This window comes from Lissotriton vulgaris, chromosome 1_1 (assembly GCF_964263255.1).
Source record: "Lissotriton vulgaris chromosome 1_1, aLisVul1.2, whole genome shotgun sequence".
Taxonomy (NCBI): domain Eukaryota; kingdom Metazoa; phylum Chordata; class Amphibia; order Caudata; family Salamandridae; genus Lissotriton; species Lissotriton vulgaris.
The window spans coordinates 1,124,314,529-1,124,329,354 of record NC_141685.1 but is presented as its reverse complement, the minus strand read 5'-3'; the positions used below and the strand labels follow the sequence as shown (position 1 = coordinate 1,124,329,354).

Genomic DNA, 14,826 nt, shown 5'->3' with positions numbered 1-14,826 from the left:
TTAAATTGACACAACTGGCTGATCACTCAGCTGGGGCAAGTGGGTGTAATCACCCCTTGCTTAGATATAGTATACCTATATCTAAACCTATATCTGGACACATATATAGCCTGTAAGCCACTCCTATGGAAGGCCTCATCAATCCTGGAGGCAGAGTGCGTGGTTTTATGTGAGATGGAGCTCTGGCGTGAGCTGAGCCTGTCTGCAGCTGTCGGGAACAACTCCCTAAGCTGATCCGGGATAATGCCATACCATATACTCTTAAGCGCCTTATAATCCTCGCGGTTATATAGCAACTTTGGTTTGGCTTTATCAAAACATGTCGTGTAAGGTGTCATACGAATTGGAATACTACCCCCTCGCCAGTTCTGGCGACGGGGGTAGCATTCCACCCTTCTAGAGGGAGAAGACATGTTACTTTACTGAAACGCGGTTGATTTAAAATGAGCCTCAGATCCACAAAATGGATGCTCCTGCCACAGACACGGGTCTGGCCTCCTGCTGCTGACCGAAACTCGGCAGAGGAGGCCTGGACAAAGAGTTTCCTGTCACAGGGCGGTGTCAAACCACCCCAGACAGGAGATAGTGGATTGGAGTAGGGAGGTTTCAAAGAAACCAGACACTGCCTGGGGAGCACAAGGCTGCCCCTTGCATAATCCTGCCAAACCGGTTCTGGGGCCTCCCAGCCCCTGTCCCAGCGCGGCCAGGATCAAAGGAGAGGGGTGTAACCACCCCCTTCCTGGGTCCCACCCATAGGAGGGGACCTAGCAGGATGTCCAACCCCCCCAGATTCGAATAAGAGGGGGAGCAGTGCCAATGCAACTCAGATCATCCTGAAGAAACATAAGAAACGAATTCTGGACCCTTCGACTTTCTACACGACGTTAGAAGACTGAAGAATCTCCCTTGTGGTCAAGGAGTGACCACCCTGTGCAAACAGGTACCATCCAGCCCTCGACCCTTGCTTTGTTGCAGTTCCCGCCGGAACTCGAGCGACAGAGATCGACGAGATCAAGCTTGCCTGCCTTCTACCTGCCCGATCCACAGTCCCTGCAGAGCTGAGACCAGTGGAGGCGACCGGAAGCGTGGGGCACGCCATCTTGAAAAGGCCACGAGACGCTGACCGTGCAGCCCACGAGTGATCCTCGAAGCTGTGCACCGGGGTTTGAGAAGCCCCAGCCCCGAGCTCCACTTGCACCAAAGCTCACCCCTCCACACTCGACGAGTGCTGCGTGGGGCCCTTCTGCTTGTGTGGGCTCGACGCGTTGGCCCGGTCACTTGCCAGCTGGCTTGTGGCCCCTGTGCCGACGAAACTTGAAATACGACTCGCTTTTCTAGTTGCTCCAGATCTGCACCAGCTCCTGTGAAAAGGAGCCCCCACTCTGACCCTCCTGGTTCGAGTGATAAGCAATCTCCCGGTTCCGCGTGGATTGCTTTTGCCAAGTGCTGTTTGCTGCAATCTTGAAGCCGACGGTGCTGACGGCGAGAGCCTACGTGGGACAGATCGTGACCCGCTCCTGGACGTCGCAGATGCCCCAGAGCCCACGTGACAGCGGAGAGAAGCCTATCGACAACCACCTGACTGCGCCCGACATTGCCTGGTTCCATCCTGGTTCCACCCTGGTCACTGCTGAGTGACGCAGACTCTGTCCCCTCTGCTTTCAGGTACTTTTCTACTTCGATCCACCCTTGGATCGCACCGGACACTTCTGCTTCACATCGCCTGCAGCTGCAACAGCTTCAAGCACCAAGAACCTGCGTGTCAGAACCCGACGCCACTTCGACCCTGTGCACCCACGGCCTGTGGGTGAGGTAACATTGCAACGCCGGTGTTCCCACACTGGTACACACCTCTAGGGTCTGTGTCTAAAGTTTTGTGTTTCTAGGTTCAGCGGAAGTATCTTTTAATTCACTTTAACTAACTTTTACGCACCATTGACATTGCATTGGTGCGCGCCGCACTTTCCGTGCTGCACCCGTCTCCTGTGGGCTACTCCCGACTTCATCATTGCTAGTCCTGACTGCTCCCAGCGAATCTCTAGGCCCTAGGCCTAACCATTGTTCGAGAAGTGTTACTTATACCACTTTTTTAGTATATGGTCTGAGTGGCCACCCGCCCTCATCCATAGTTGTGCAACTTTATATGTTTTACTGTGCTTTTGATTTAACGCTTGTGCCCCTTTCCTCATAAAGAGTACTGGGGAGTAATTTAGAAATAAATACATATATTTTTATAATATATACTTGTGTGGTGTCCTTTCATTTGATTACAGGATTGTATGTGGTAAAACAGCTCGCTTAACACGACCTCTTAAGTTAAGCCTTTAAGGCTGCTTAGTCCATGCTACCACTAGGATAGCTTGTCTAACAAGGTTGACTTACAACCAGACATCTTTGGGGTTTGTTTGGACTGATACCCAGTGGTTCCAGAATTGGAAACACTACATATCAGGCCAACTTCTCACACGGTAATTTACTTACCTGCCATTGGATAACATTGACTAATTTTGACTCGAATTTTCAAAGTGTGAAGTTTTGAAATCTGAAAATATTCACATAAAATCTGCCAAAGTCCGAATTCTGAAGTACTCACCTGTGATCAGGGGAGAAGCCAGTGCTGTACCTTTCAGCCCAGTACTGAACCGCAAAAGTAATCCCTAGCGGGGTTACTAGTAATTTGTATTTTCTCCATAGGAACCCATTGTCTGCTTTTCTATGAAATTTCTTCTGTCTACTTTAGAAAACTTGAAATATTATTTAAAAATCAAACGAAATACTGAAATGCAATTACCTACCTGTTTTGAGTTAAGACCCCTGTGCTGGCCCTAGGAGACCAGTGCTGGGTTACAAAAGTAACGCAATCGTACTTTACCTGCAACCTGAACTTTCTCCCATTGAATAACATTGTCAGATTTCCTTTGAAAAGATTCTAAGTGTGAACTTTTAAAACCGCTTTATATTCATGAAAATTCACTCCAGTAACTATAACGTTTTTGCTAACCTGGTTTCAGCTTAGACCCCAGGACTGAATCTCAGATCTAGTCCTGGGACTACTAAAGTAATCTATATAGTAATCAACTGTACTTACATGTGGAAAACCCATTGAGCTCAATGCTATAGTGTGTTTTAGGATTGGGTTGCTTACTGTCAATACTGTATTAATTGTGTGCACAAACTTTATTGCTCCTTTGCAAAGTAATTACATGAGAAAACTCATAACAAAGTATATTTTATAACTGTTGGTTCTAAAAATAAAACACCTATATCTGTGGATATGAAAACAATTGGCCTGGAGTTCAGTCCTTGAGTGTGTGAAACCTTTTACTGACTGAGTGTGTACAACAAATGCTTTACACTGTCCTCTGGTACTGCCTTACTGCTCGACCAAGCTACCACTTTGGAGAGTAAGGTCAGTTGTGACTTTAACCTCTATTATACCTCTGGGGTTGGTGGACTCTATACACACTGTACTTCATTCTAGTCCAGTATATATAGAGCCACTTTCTCACATCTTCTACTAATCCCACATTAATGAACATTTCTTGGAATTGTGCTAATTCCTGATTAGCTTATGTTAAACTCAAACGAAAATGGTTTTAAGAAAGGGCTTCCGTGGATATAGTGCCCTTCCGCTGAGGAGGTTTAAAGCACGGGCCTCCTCGGATGTAGTGTCCACCCACAGCAGAGGTTTAAAGCAAGGGCTTCCTCGGGTCTAGTGACCTCCCACTGACAAGGTATAAACTATGGAGTTTTCTCTCTGATGAGGTGCCCTACAGAAGGGGTTTAAATGATGTCCATCATATGGGACGCTGAAAGTATATGTACCTTTTGATACGGTACACTCTCACAGAAGGGGTACAAGTTGGGTACTCTATGATGGGGTACATTACTATAGAAAGGGTTTAAAGTAAGCAGGTTTACTCTCTGATGTGGCATACTTCTGCAGAAGAGGCTTCCCTGTGATGTGGCGACCCTACTGTCGAGGTTTAAAGCAGGTTACCCTGTGATATTGGTGTATCTCTACAGAAGGGGCTTAAAGCATGTTGCTCTGTGATGTGGTCTACTTTACAGAATGGGCTTAAAGTAGGTGCTTCCTGTAGTAATCTAGTTTTCATCTTTTCTGTCTATTATATATGAGAACAATACTTTGTCATGATCATTTCTATGGATACAGAATGTTGGGCTTTGAATACTGTTCGTGTGGGCTTACTTCACTTCCTCTGCAATCTGAGGCACCCCTACTGAAGGAGTTTAAAATGGACGTTTCCTCTCTGATGTGAGGCGCCCCTGCTAAAACAAGTTTGAAGAGTGTCCCATGTGATGTGGAGTACTCCTACCTACAGAAGGGATTTAAAGCCAGTTCATCTATGATATGGTGCATCCTTAACATGGGGTTTTAAGTGGGTGTTTCCTGTGATATGGCACACCTCTAACAAGGGATTTAAAGCATGGGTTTCCTCTGGGATTTGGTGCACCACTACAGAAGTGGTTTTAGGTGGGTGATTTCCCTCTGATGTAATGTACTTTTAGAGAGGAGGTTTAAAGAGGGTGTTTCCTCTGTGCTATAGTAAACCCCACAGAAAGGGCTTAATCCACGTGTTTAATCTGTGCTGTGATGCATCCCTTCAAAAGGGATTTGAAGTGAACGTTTCCTCTCTGGTGTGGTGCTCCCCTACAGAGGTTCACTGTAGGTTCCTTCTCTTCTGTGATGTGGCAGACACACACAGGGGTGGATTAGAGTAGGAAGCCACTCTCTGATAAGGTACACTCTTGTGAGTTGTAAGCATTGTTATGCAATATTACAAAGTTCTCCTCTTTTCCATGTGTTCTCTGTGCAGAAATTCTTCCAATAAATTGAGGTTGGACAATTCAAAATGTTTGCCGGACAAGAGTCGATGTGTGTTGTCTGAGTATTTAGTTGTAGCTGAGTACGCGCATACAGGTAATAAAAAACATATAAACTCATAGAGCCCAATTCACAAAGCTTTTTTCGATGACTAGTTGTGACTTACTCCTGGAAACTTAGAAATAAAGCAACAGTAAGTCAACTCAAAGAAAAATCTTTGTAGTTGGGTCTGCAGATTTATAAAATCTCATAACCTAGTGTAAAACCTTTCAAAAGAATCATACAAAGAAAATAACCAATTAATTTGAAATAATTCTTAGACTAATCAAATTTTTATTTGTTACAGCTAAATATCTTCACAAAAATGAAGCAATTTTACATTATATAATACAATTCATTCTTTCAGAACATAAGCTCAAACATCAGACCCCATTAAGTGCAGGTGTGCCCAAACCTGATAAAAAAGTATTAAAAAAATTCTAGCATCTGGTGTTTTCATGAGGCTTTAATATGACGAACCACCAGGGTCATAAGTATCCTAGGGCTAGATCTAGGTAATTTGGATTTACCGATTCATAAATACCGAATTTTACCGATTCAGTATTTATGAATCGGTAAATCCAATGTAGGTAAAAATTCGGTAAAAAATACCGAATCGGTAGGATTTGGTATTTACCGAATCGGTAATTACCGAATCGGTATTTGCCATTGATTCCTATGGGCCTGTAGGCCCATAGGAATGAATGTCAATTACCGAATCGGTAATTACTGATTCGGTAAATACCAAAAAATTCAAGGGTGGCAGGGTGTCACTTTGACACCCTGTTGCACCCCTGATTAGGGCTTGTGTGCCATGTGGCACACATACATGCCCCAAGGGCATGTATGTGTGCCACATGGCACAGGTGTACATGCACAGATTTGCACATACACAGGTATTCATTATTTACCACCAACTAATAGCTGGTGGTAAATAGCGAATCCTTAAAGCCCTGTGGCACTGTTTACAGTGCCACCAACATATGAAAATGCAGATTCAGTAATTTTATCGATTCGGTAATTTTACCGAATCAGTAAATTTACTGATTCGGTAAATTACCGATTCGGCAAAATTACTGAATCTGCATTTTAATACGCCCCTACATCTCAGTATCCAAATACCGATCGGTAACGGCCGAAAATCGGTATTTTCGGCCGTTACCGACCGGTATTTGGATACCTACATCTGGCCCCTAGTCTTCTGTACAAAAGATTTTCCTGGAAGTAAATCAAACTGTCAATTTTTGCGCAAACTAATAGAAGATCTCATAAAACTCTTGTAAACATTTAAAGTGATGGAATACCCAGCGTAGGAAGCTTGCTCACTATATGGTGCACCACAATGAGGTACACTGTGCAGAGAGCCCATGCAAACCCCAAAGAAACCACAAAGACACAAATGACACCCCAAATGCTCTCTTTTGTGGTAGTGAGGGCGTGAAGTTAGGCATATCAAAGGGTAGTGCTAAGCATTTATTACACAACTAAAGGTTGTAAGTGACACACACACTCAATAAAGAAATCCAACATCAATTTATAAAAATAACACATACTTTTATATAATATTAGGTACCAATGTCATCAGAATCGGGTAAGTTCTTTACGAGTTATGAATATTTTGAGTTTTCAAAGATGGACACTACAATTGCTGGATCGGTAATGTTATCCTATAGAGGAAAAACATGTATTACAGTCTGGCACTTAGCAGTGACTTATGGCACGGTTTTTCAGGACTTAAGGTGAATATGGGGCAAGATCCACCACCACACCAATAGGTCACCATTGGGGGGGATCTGGGGGTTCTGGGGCATCCGGGTGCAGAGTGTCCCATTCACTTCAAATGGGGAACTGTCTGGTTACAAAGAGGCTGCTAGCTGCTATTGGGGGGTCAGTCCGGGGGAACCTACAGGGTGGCTCAAACCTTAAGATCCTCGGCCACACAGGGACACCCTTGCTCTCCTTCTCCTCAGTCTGTGGGGCTCGGGTGCAGTGATCTCTTTTGGCATCGGATCCAGTGTTAGAGTTTCTCACGGTTGGATGGAGGTCTGCAGAAAGAGGCTGCATGAGGTGACTGGAAATCCAGTCTGGACAAACCCAAGGATGGGCTTAGCTCTTGTGGGTCTGGGGACCCGGTTGGTACCATCAACTCCCTTGGACTCAGGCTTTGGAGCGTCGGTCCATAAGTCCTTTGAGGCGTTGGGCAGCCGCAGACTAACTCTTGGTCTTTGTTTCTGCTGCAGAGGTTCAAACAAGACAGCTGGCCACTTTCAATGTGGGTCTTGTTGTCCCTGAAGTCCCTTGACATGCAGGTCGGTCTTACTCGGCTGTGTTCAGACTTGGCACAACAAGCCTTGGTTGCTGCAAGGGGTTCACTATCGCAGGTGTTGATGTTGTGCTTCTCCGATCAGTCCTGGCGTCCCCACATAGAGGATGGATCTGACCTGTGCTACCTCTTCCTGGGTGGCCGCTGCATCAGTAGTCCCCCTAGGCGGCAGGTCGGTGTACTGGGTCTTGCTTCTTTGGTGCCTGCGGCTGCAAGGGCATAGCTCCTCTACTCCAAGGGGGTTTCTTTGGTGTTTGGCAAAACACTAGCAGTCCTCCAGGTTTGTTTGAGTCTGCACAATGGCAGGTCAAGTCAGGAGCTCCATGAGAGTCACCAAGCCAGTCATGCTCCCCAGTTTTCGGGTCAGCAGTCTTCTCAGTTAACTTCTTTAGTGTCCGTCAAAATCTGAAGTCCTAGTATCAGGGGTCCTCCAAATACTCAATGTACTGGCATTAAGGGAAGTGAGGGCTAGTAGCCAATGGGTTACATACCCCTGGGGTCACTACACCCCCCAGATGACCACTTCCTTTAGGGAATGGACATCACCCTGTGCCAGAATTCCAAATTTCACCACACACAATATGGAGGAATTTCTAAAGTCGTGTTCACATCAGACTTGTTCACCCTAGAGGTGTGCCCAGCCTGGCAGTGCAACACACCACCTACACAGCTAATTTACCCGCCTGTCCTGGCATGAGATGGCTCAGGGTAGAGGAGTCGCCATCCTCTCCTGTGAGAAAAGCCAAGTTTGCAAACCAAAGGCAATGGGCTCTTTGAATCCCCCGACCTTGGAATGCTAATTTACAGGCCATCCTGTGGGACTGGGTATAAACACCCTCTGCCCAGGCAGGTTTTCTTTCTTGCCTTCTGAGAGCACGCCCTCACCCCTGGGGTCAGAAACTCATCTGTGGCGGCAGGCTGGCTAAGACCAGTCCTTCAGCACACTAGTAGTTGGTAGGTTTTCAGGGGGCACCTCTAAGGTGCCCTCTGAATGCATCTATTAATTAATCCATCACTGGAATCAGAGTGGATTTATTAATGCAAGATGTTTCATACCAAACATCATATGTTTCAGTGAAGCCATTATGTAGCTTGGGAACTCGTTTTGGCCAGTGCCCAGTACGTACCTTAAGATGGCTTCCCTGCTCACGTAATATATAGTCATAGAACTAGATATCACAGAGGCACATCTGGCCATGCAGATATGACCTCACATAAATTATAATGCACCCTGCCTTGGAGCTCAAATGCCAGCTGTAGGGGTGACCTACATATATTAAATGCAGTGAATTTGGCAGGACAAACTGGAGTTAGTCATTTCATGTTTTCACTTGTGGTTTGCCCCATGTCACGCAGCCTGTAAATGCAGTCTGTGTGGAATTTGTATGTGGGTCCCTTATGGTGGCCTAAGATATGCTGCAGTCCTAAGAGACCCTCTTTAGTTGCCATGCCCTAGGTACCTGGGGTACCTTTAACTAGGGACTTGCAAAGGTGTTAAAGTCCTTTCCCAACTGTAGCACAATTAGACAACGCCTTGTTTTAGGGAAGGAGCACTGGCAGGGAGGTCTGGTTACCAGACCTCAGTGCACTGTCAGAGTCGAAAATCAGCACCCAGTTGCTAAAAGGGGGGCAAATGTGTGGGGTGAAGGGTAACTGCAACAAATGCCCAGTTTTCTACACCCAGTAAATACACCCATAAAAGTTAACATCATTAGGAGCTTCACAGTGAGGGCAGCCTGATTATGGAACACCCCTCCGTCATTCTTGCGTGCAACACAGTATCTGTTAGCCTTTATAAAGACCTTGAAAACCTGGTTATGTACTCAGTAGATTACCTCTGTTTCAGTTCACTTTTCTTTTCTGGCATTACTCAGTGCAAGGACACCTATATAGGTAACAGTTGTGCTTTACAAAATTATTAACGTAACATAACAGCTATAGTCTGCAGAGTCATATTATAGTATGCTTATTTATCACCTCCTAAGTCAGTGAATGACAATAACTCAGGGGTGCAGATGATAAGGTGAAGTACCGGTTTAGCACCAATAATTCTCTCTGGCCAAACTCGAAGTAAGGCTGGGCTCCAGACATAGTGATTCCGCGGAGGTTGAGATCTGTACCCTAAAGAACAGCCTCCTATGGATCCCTACAGATCCTCACTTGAATATTGCAGGGTAAGTAGCCACAACAGTGCCCCATACGTCAGTATTGGTATTATATTGCCGCAGTAGGCCCTCATTGATGGGGAACACGAGTAGTCCTCATAAGCTCTATTAAACTTCACTAGAGCACTTGGAAGTATCTTTCATCAATGGACAAAATCAGCTTACTACCAAAATCTATATCCACAAATCTATAGGATTTTGATAGGATCAGGCTGACTGGGTCCAAAGAAGCCATCCATCCAAGAACCGGACTGGCCATTCTGAAACTCTGGTCTTTTCTCAGTGAGCTGCAGGTTAAAGGGTTGCTTAGGGAGGAGGGTGGGCTGTGGTATCCCAACCGTAACCTCCCCAGGACCCTATTCTAGTGTTGGTCTCCTGCAGTACGGGTTGTTTTGAACATTTTTGACAGGGCTGATTTTGAACTTCCAGCCCAGCTCTGATTTACCCTGACTCCAGGTTTTGCCAAACGCCATGATATGAGCCTTATGCATAGTAATGATAAGATTCATTTTTTATGAGAAGCAGGGGCCCCATTTGGAGAACGTTGATAAGTTTTACCTGTAGGGTTTCAAATGCAAGGTAGAGTGCAGTTACATATCTTGAGCCTATCTTGGGAGGGAACAAACACACTTTAGTAAATTTGCACTCCGTGTCACACGCGTACACAAGTTCAATAGAAGGGGACAGCCCTGACGCAGCCCATCACTGTAAGCAACACCTCAGTTACCTCCATCCCTCGCTGTTACCAGGGATCTTTGTACATTTCACTAAGTAGCACAAGTAGGTAGGCTCACCATTTCAGCAACCTACCCACATTATGGATCTCTCTCCCTGTGTATGTAAAAACGTATATAGTGCTTAAGATACGCACCTCAAAGATACAGCGCTACGAGGCCTCCGGGTTGTTTGCGCTTAACAAAACACAATTAATAATAATAATAATAATAATAATAAAGAGCAGCTGAAGAAGAGGGGTCAATAGGAGAGATGGCTCTAGCTGTGAGACAGATTTCTTGACAGCTTCTAATTCCACAGCTCAGCAGGGACCAATGTCCTGGAGACAGGGATGTGGATACCTTAGCAGGTGTCAGTGTCGCTCAGAAGAGTACCTCTGATAGATGCTGTCCCTCCTCCCAGGGGGTGTCCGTGTCCTTCAGAGAGTACTTGTGATAAATGCTCACCTACCTGCTGTCAGTGTCCCTCAGAAAGTACCTCTGATAGTTACTGTCCCTTCCTCTCAGCTGAGTAAAGTCCCTCAGAGAGTACTTCTGATAGGTGCTGTCCTTCCTACTACGAGGTTCCAGTGTCTCTTAGAGATAGATGTTGCCCCCTCTTCCCAGCAGGTGTCACCAGTGCTTGAAATGGAAAAATAGAAGTGCAAGTACTCTGTAACAGAGTACCTGCTTGTTTCTGAGAAGTGCCGGTACTCTCCAATCAAAAGTATTAGGTCACTCTTGAGAAGTGCTGGTACTCTTCTTCTCAAAATAAAAAAAAGTGCCGGTACTACGTACCTGGCAGTTCCGGACCATTTAAAGCACTTGGTGTCACTGGTTCTTGGAGAGTACTTCTAATAAATGTTTCCCGCTCCCCCAGGTGGTGTCAGTATCCCTAATAGAGTAAATCTGATAGCTGCTCCCAACAGGTGTCAGTGTCGCTCAGAGAGTATGTCTGATCGATGGCCCTCCTTCTCCAGCAGGTGCAGTGCTTAATTTGAGCTGTGATTGCCGTGGGGTGCTCCAACACATATTTTTGGGGACAGGCACATATTTTGCTGTACCATATATTTACCAAGTGCAAGAGAGGGGAAAACGTGCAGATCGGAAAGACGGAGGAAGATAAAGTCGGAAGTCGCAGGTGACGGGGGGCGGGGGTCACGCAGGGGAGGAGGTCGCGTGGGGGGGGGGGGGGTTAATGCAAAATTACAATACAAATAAATAAAAAGATAATTTCGTCTCTGCTCCTCTCCTGAACAGGAAGTAGACAGCCTTCCTCCCCTAAGCCAATTACAACGTTTCAATGGCAGCAGTGTGATTGGTCGGGACGCTGACCAGTCAGGCGTCTATTGGGAGGCATGAAGCCTACATGGAGAAAGGGCAGAGTGCACGGGCCGACCAAACAGTCAGTGCCCTAAGTAGTGGGCAAGCCACCCCTAGAGCCGGACCGTCCACCCACAACCAAACCCTTCTGCGTTCTCGCAGTGCGAGACGCAGAAACATAAAATGGGTTTTATCAAACCATTTCATGTTTCTTCTTCTCGCACTGCGAGAAAGCAGTGGGGCAACGTTCCTCCACCCACATGGAGGAGCCGCACCGTAGTCAGCAACACCTCAGACTAAAAGCAAACCTGCAAGGGCAGAGCGTGGCAGGAGAGTCTGGTAGTGGGGTAATGAAAGGCTAAAGAGGATTAAAGACCACCAGCCTTGCTATTTGGCGCGCCGACGGCTTCTGAGCAGAGCTTGGGGCACCAGCAGCCCTCACTCTCTGACAAATGACTCACTGAGCAGCCGTCAGTGTCCCTCAGAGAGTACCTCGGATCGATGCTGCCCGTTCCTCCCAGCAGGTGTGCCTCAGAGAGTACCTCTGACAAGCCCACTCCCCTCCACCCCAAGGAGGTAAGAGGGTCCCTGAAACAGACCTCCTCCTGTCATGCCCCTCACCCACCTCCAGGCAAAGGCAAGTGCCCCCCAGAGCAGGTCTTCTGAGAGATGCTGCCTCTCTCCCCATCCACTGTACCCGCTGCGCCCCCTCCCGCCAGAGCGCACCTGCATCTCTCAGGGGACCCCTGGTAGGCAATGCCCGCCGTGCACTGTCCGTGTACCCTGTAGGAAGCCCCCAGCAGCAGGCCCCGACTCTCGGACCCTGCCTCGGAAGCAGCAGAGCTGGTTCTGCACGTGCGGCCGCCTCGCAGGGATGGGAGTTTCCAATTCCTGCATCATCCCTTAACCCCTCGGCTCCCGGCTGGCAGCGGGCCCGGCCTCCCCTCCTCCCGGGCTATTGTTATTGTGGTGTCTGTCTGCAGGTGTGCGCCGGGCCTCCCAGCTGCGCCCGCCTCTGTCACTGGCAGCGCTGCGTGCCCGCCCGCCTCTGAGGGCGGAGGGTTGGTGGGTGGGCGCTATTGTCGGCGGCCTGGCTGCGCGGCGCAGAGAGGAGGCTGCGCGCTGCTCCGAGCCGCCAGGGAGTGGGCGCGGAGATCCGATGCGCGCCCCCCGCCCCGGCCTCCAGGACTGCCAGCCGGGCGCGGCCCCTTCCATGCGCTCCCTATGTACGAGGACCTGTACCTCCATGGCCGCGAGGACTCGGAGGTGGTGAGTGCTGCGGGGTCTGGGCGCGGAGAGGATCTGGGGCTTGGTGCGGGGGGCGGAGCATCTTTACGAGAAGCAGGGGTGAGGGATCCTGGACGAACTGGGGGTGGCTGTGGGGGCTGAATGCGGAGAGAAAGGGGGTTCTCCCTGGGCGCTGGGCGGAGAAGCGGCGAAGGGACTCTCTCTGGGTGGAGAGGCAGGGCTGAGATACTCAATATCTGGGTGGAGAGGCAGGGGATCTGTTCTTGGGTGGAGGGGCAGGGTAGTGGATCAGCTTCTAGGCGCACAGGCGGCTTTGGGCGTGTCTGTGTGTGCTGGATAGAAAGCATGTCGGGGGTCGGCCCCTGTGAGCTGGGCGGAGAGGCTGGGCTGGGGTGTTTGTAGGTGCTGGATGGAGAGGCAGGGTTGAGGGGCTGTCTTTGGGTGTTTTGGGATGCTGGGAAGAGGCAGGTGGGGGTGCCTGTGGCTGCGGAAAGAGCCGAGGGTCTGTCTTGGGGCGCTGGCTGAGCGGGCAGAGCCGGGCGTGTCCCTTCATTGGTCAGGGTGTCTGTGGGTCCATGGCGAAGAGGCAGGGCTGGGAGTGCTCCGTGTAGTTATATGACGGTGTGTGGGGTTGTGGTGGCGGGGGAGTTTGGGTGCGAAGAAGAGGCAGTGTTGGGGCTGCTGGTAGAGAGGACTGTCTCTGGGAGGAGGCTGGATGTTGCGAGTCAGCAGGCGATGGGTGCACAGGTGAAGGGGGCTGCCCAAGGGGGCTAAGGAAGTGCAAGGCTCAGGGTTTCTGTGGGGGTTGGTGGTCTGGGTTCGAGAGGTGGGGGTAAAGTCGGTCTGTCTTTGAGTGCTCCGCGCCTAGACTGGTCTGAGGGTTATAGGGTGCCCGGCACAAAGGCAGGGATGAAGGTTTGTGTACTGGAGCTGGGGTGCATCCAAGAGACATGGATGGTATGTGCCAGGGGCTGCCTTAGGCATGTGCAAGCTGTGCACCGGCACAGGGCCGCCAAACCCCAGGGGCCACCACGCCACTATATATCCTTAATATAATAATCCTCTGAGGATGGATACATATTTGCGTGGCGGCCCCTGGCAGGGATTTGGCGGCCCCCGCCTCTGTTCCACTTCCAAACACCCTGACCCCCCCCCCCTTCCACTGGCCTGCGTTCCTCCGGGGGGGGCCCCCTACCTACGCTCCCTGCCCAGGGCCGCCATGAGCCTAGAGCCGCCCCTGTATGTGCCCACGGGTGCACATAGGCATGGACGGTGTGTGTGCTGGTATCATAGGACGAGGTGGGCTGTCTTCGAGTACAGAAAAGGGAATTGGGCATTTCTTTAGGCCTGGGTAGACAGGCGGGGCTCAGGGGGTCTCTAGGTCCTGGGTGGAGAGTCAGGGCCGCTGGGTCTGTGTTAGGGCAAGGGGTGGAGGTATCACATGTTGCCTGTTCATGTGCTGAAGGAAAGAAAAAAGTGAAGGATTGAATGCTCGAATCAATCTCAGCCGCTGGCACTCGCTGGGGCCGCATCCCAGTCCTTCGATGCATTTATTTTTTGTGCCGAGCATGCCGCCTCAGTTTGGCCCCAGTCGTATGCAGGTCAGTCCTGGACCATATCCAGTAGGTACAGTCCAGCCCAAACCGCAAAGCCAGATACTCTGTACAGCAGAACTCGAGGCACCGAGGACTGGTTCCAGCATCACTGCGAGTGCTGGGCACAGAGTCCAGGCTGAATGGAGTCTGTGAGTGTCGGGTTCAGAGGCAAGGGCAGCGTTCATGTGGGTGGTCTTGGAGGAGGCTCTGTAAGGAAGGGTGCAAGGAAGCGCTCGGTCTGTAGGTGCTGGCAGAGGCACTGCTAAGTGTGTGTGTGTGTGAGGGTGAGAGGTGGAAAGACCGTGCGGAGAGTCCCATCTGTGGATGTTGGGTTTCCAGCTCCACAGCTTTGGCTTCTCTAGGTGCTAGCAGGGCATGGGTGTCTGGGCGCTGTTGGTATCGAGGCTGAACTGGCGGTCAGTCTGTGGGTGCTGAGTGGAGAGAAATGGGGTGCTGGGTGCACAAGTTGATGTCTAGGGGTTCAGTTCTTTGGGTTTTGTTTGTAGTGGGAAGGCTACGTAGTCTGTGTCAGTAGTAGGTGTAACTGCAGCGCTGAGGTCCTCTTGGCACTCTC

General features: G+C 49.3%; 1 protein-coding gene across 3 annotated transcripts in view; it reads left to right on the top strand.

Annotated features, from left to right (window-relative positions):
* Window positions 1-14,826, top strand: part of CACNB3 (calcium voltage-gated channel auxiliary subunit beta 3) — a 289,239-nt gene that overhangs the window by 116,197 nt on the left and 158,216 nt on the right. The window contains exon 1 of one of the 3 annotated variants that reach the window (XM_086963734.1): window positions 12,435-12,678. The exons of the other annotated variants lie outside the window; for them this stretch is intronic. Coding sequence (XP_086819860.1) covers window positions 12,634-12,678 — 45 coding nt within the window. The 5' untranslated portion in view covers window positions 12,435-12,633. Of the gene's footprint in view, window positions 1-12,434; window positions 12,679-14,826 lie in introns of those variants that run through there. 3 annotated transcript variants of the gene reach the window in all.